Source organism: Trypanosoma conorhini (genome assembly GCF_003719485.1).
Source record: "Trypanosoma conorhini strain 025E chromosome Unknown Tco_14.4_contig_00733, whole genome shotgun sequence".
Classification (NCBI taxonomy): Eukaryota; Euglenozoa; class Kinetoplastea; order Trypanosomatida; family Trypanosomatidae; genus Trypanosoma; species Trypanosoma conorhini.
In genome coordinates this window covers 4,618-8,217 of record NW_021704823.1, presented here as the reverse complement: position 1 = coordinate 8,217, position 3,600 = coordinate 4,618, and the positions used below count along the sequence as shown (strand labels likewise).

The 3,600-nt window shown below is 50.5% G+C and overlaps 1 protein-coding gene across 1 annotated transcript, besides 4 other annotated features; it reads right to left on the bottom strand.

The window, feature by feature from the left end:
- Positions 1–1,522, bottom strand: Tco025E_08243 (uncharacterized protein; the record flags this gene model as incomplete). The annotated part of the gene is made up of 1 exon (XM_029375098.1): positions 1–1,522. A coding segment is annotated over one exon (1,522 nt), but the record flags the coding sequence as incomplete, so codon positions are not given.
- An 882-nt stretch (positions 1,523–2,404) lies between these two features.
- Positions 2,405–2,462: a microsatellite.
- A 79-nt stretch (positions 2,463–2,541) lies between these two features.
- Positions 2,542–2,581: a microsatellite.
- Positions 2,582–2,893: 312 nt separating this feature from the next.
- Positions 2,894–2,923: a microsatellite.
- Positions 2,924–3,498: 575 nt separating this feature from the next.
- Positions 3,499–3,519: a microsatellite.
- Positions 3,520–3,600: the final 81 nt, after the last annotated feature.

The window sequence follows — 3,600 nt, the reverse complement described above, 5'->3', positions numbered from 1 at the left end:
GCGAGAGCTCCACCACCAGCGGCATGCACGGCAGCCCGTCCGTCTGAAAGTGGCGCATCTGCTGCGGCAGCCGCCGCACACTCTCGCAGTACTCCTTGAGCCGCAGGTACTGCTCCATGTTCTCGGCGTACCAAAATCCATGACGGTCCATCAACACACGACAACGCAGTTTGTGGATCAGCTGCCAAACGCCATTCGTGCGAACGAGCGTGATAAACGACGTCTCGGAGCGCGGCTCAATACCCACTACAGTGGCAATGTCAGGGCCACATGTAGCCTCAACCACGCGGTTTAGGACAATAATGGTGCGATCTCTCAATTCACAAGGGAACATTTGAATAAACATGGGCAGCAACTGGTATTTATCCACTGACTGTTTATTTGCAGTGTCGTAGAGCGGAGCGAGATTCACATTTTCTTCGGTAGTTATTCGGGAACTCTCGCGTACTGGTGGCGATTCGTCGCCGAGCGATACTGCTCTGTACGGCACATACCTTAGCGCATCTTGCAGTGTACCGTGAACGTTGGTTGGCTTCCTGGGCACCTTGATAGGATAGCGTTCTTTCAAGGCCTTTGTTTTGGTTGGAGCAGTCTTTGCAAACAATAACTGTTTTGAGGAGGGGCAGCTAGGAGCATTCAACTGAGGGGAACTTGTAGGGCGCAGTTTTCCGCCTTCAGTACTATGCCCCATCGCCAGACAACGAGTTCCGTGGTGAAGGCCGGCGTTACATCTGCTGCTACTGTCACTCTTGCCGCCGTCGACACGATTACCATCAAAGAGAAAAGACACCTCCTGTGACGCACTCGAATTTTTGTCGCTCAAATGCATGGGATACTGCTCCACCGCAAATGGTATCTTGAGCGCCATCCGGTTGCTTGGAAAATGTGATGGCGTTTGACAAGACGCGTTTGCAGTGGAGCACCTAGACGATACAACACCGTCCGTGCGTGGAGTGTCGCTGTCAACAAAGATGGGGCCCACGCTTCTCATGGCCCGAGCCGCAGCAGCAACTGCAACCATGGTCGCCTTGTTACTAGTGCTATCAGCGGTATTGGTGATGGCCTTTGCAATCGTGGAGTGCTGCCGCGGAGTTGTTAGCGCTCGCGGCACCACAGGGCCCATGCCCACAAGGTCATCCACGGGGGTGGGCACATGGGCGCTAATACTATTACTGTCAGGCGAACTCTGTAGTCTTTCGCGAGAGGAATTAACCACCGCAGCAGTTGGTGACACAACATCCCCGGGCAAGTTAACTGCCACATTACGCGCCTTATGCGCGCTATTTGTGTCGTGCAGGTTTATCACCGTCGGATAGGAGGGAAATTCCGTCCGGACGCGCGGAGCTGAGGAAACACCTAACACAGGTGACGTGCCTTGCTCAAAACAGGCCTTAGATACTGCGGTTCCATCAAGTACGCCCTCCGTTACCAAGCCACTCAATTCTGGAAAATCAAATGCATTTCTGTATGATACAGGAGAAGGGGACTTGCCAAAATCATCGCCCTCCTCCTCAATCGTCATAGTCGCGCCAAACTTGAAAAGTTCGTTCCACAACACGGTGGAATAAACCTCCCCGCGACTCTTAGCGAGAGGTGGTGAAGGATAGCTGGACGCGGCGGCACTCGTATATGCTTCCCTGTCCATTACTATCATCAACGGTTATTAATCCTTTGACAACTTTTTTTTTTTCGTTTTTCTTGGCGTGTATGCAATTATATAGAATCCGATATATTTTTATTGTGTGTGCGTGCCTGCTTCTCCTTCGCGCTGCTTTGTTCTGTTTTCGTTTTTGTTCTTTTTTTTCTGCTGACTGCCTGCGTTTATTCTTCTCGCTGATGTTCCCTCGAGGCAGCAAGCGACTCTGCAGATGGCGGTGAGTGGAGGGAAGGCGGGGCGGGAGCAGCAAAAAAAAAATGAAGTTGAAGCATTGTCTCCCCAGAGGGATGTAGGTGTTCGAATGCATGCATGCCCGAATGCGCACACCATTGGACAACGAAAAATGCGCACAATTTTTGTGCGTGGCAAGAAGAAGCTTAGAGGAGTCGCATCGACGCCGCGGCGGGCATCCACATTCTACTCGCAGCAACTCGGATCATACCTACTGACGGAGGAGACGCTTTGTTGCTGTCTTTCTTGCCGTTCATTCTTTCCTGCCTTCCCACTTCGTTACTTTAGTGCCGCTCTTCCCATTCAGTCTTAGTTTAGTTTATTTGCGCCCTCCGTCCCTCTCCCTCGCGTTTTCCCTTCACCGCCGCACTCGTCACGCCACCTCCCCATCGTTGCCGCTGTCGTCGCCGGTTATTTGCAAACCACCACGCAACGGGGCGCACGCGCGACCAAAAATGTGGCGGAAGGCGCCCCACACACGACGCGGGGTCGCCGCGGCGGCGACATCAGCGGGCAAAACAAACCAAAAAAGAAAAACGCACACACGCACACGCAAAAAAAAAAACGACAACAACGACAACGCGACGAGGAGCGAAGACAACCATCAACGCCACGGCGATGGTGAATGCAACCAACACCACAAAGGAGATTTGGAGAGGGAGGGTGGGAGAGAGAGAGTGAGAGAGAGAGAGACTGCAAGGGCGAACCAAAAGGAAGGGGTGACCAGGTGCCGAAATGACTCCATGGCCTCAGGGGAGAAGGGAGCACAAGAAGAGTAGACTTGCAACCATGACGGGTAACAAGGGGAGGGTGGTGGAAGGAGTTGGGTGGTCACGGTGAAGAACAAAAAAAAAAAAAGAAGAGACACACGCACAAAAAAAAAGCCGAGACAAGTTCACCATCGCCTACACTCTCATTTTTTCACCAAGTATATCCCCCAATCACACACAAACACACGCATTGGCTGTAAGTCCCAGCCCGAGTTTATTCCATGTTCGTCCCCCAGCTTCTACTACTGCCGCTGCCGCTGCTGCTTCGCATCGCCGCAATGAGTGCTGCTGAGAAGCCCAGGAAGCCTGGTGCAGGCGCAACCAAAGCAGAAAGAAAAGGACAGGAAAAAAAAAGGGGGGGGGGAAAACAGTTCATGAAGAGGAAGGAGAGAGAACGACATAAGATAAAGTGAAAAATACTGACAAGAAAAAGAAGATGAAAAGAAGGGAGAATTACATATATATTTCATTTGGAAACACACACAAAAAGCTGAAGAAAAAATGCAGCAAGCACAAACTCCACTCCCTCCCACGTAATGTGACCCATTCACACGGCGATTGTAATTGCATGTATATAAGGGTATAGAGGCATATCAATGCATGTATGTATAGGTATCGTTCTTAGACATGAAGAACAGTAGCCACGAGAGAAAAGAAAAGAAAAAAAAAAGAGAGGCAGGCAAAGTTAAAATTGGGTAAAGTGGGCCAAAGACGGTTATTGTTTTGTTTTTCCTGTTGCTTCTACATTAAAGTCCATAAGGCAAAAACCAGTCCAAGGAAAGGGGAAAAAGGCAAACAGTTCAGTTCCTCTGGATCCTCTTTCACTCATAAAATAAAATAAACAACAACAACAACAACAACGTCAGTGGGCGGGGGAGTAAGTTGCACTCACAACACGTACAAATACGCGCTCGCATATTGGTTTTGCGTGCGGTGTGTGAC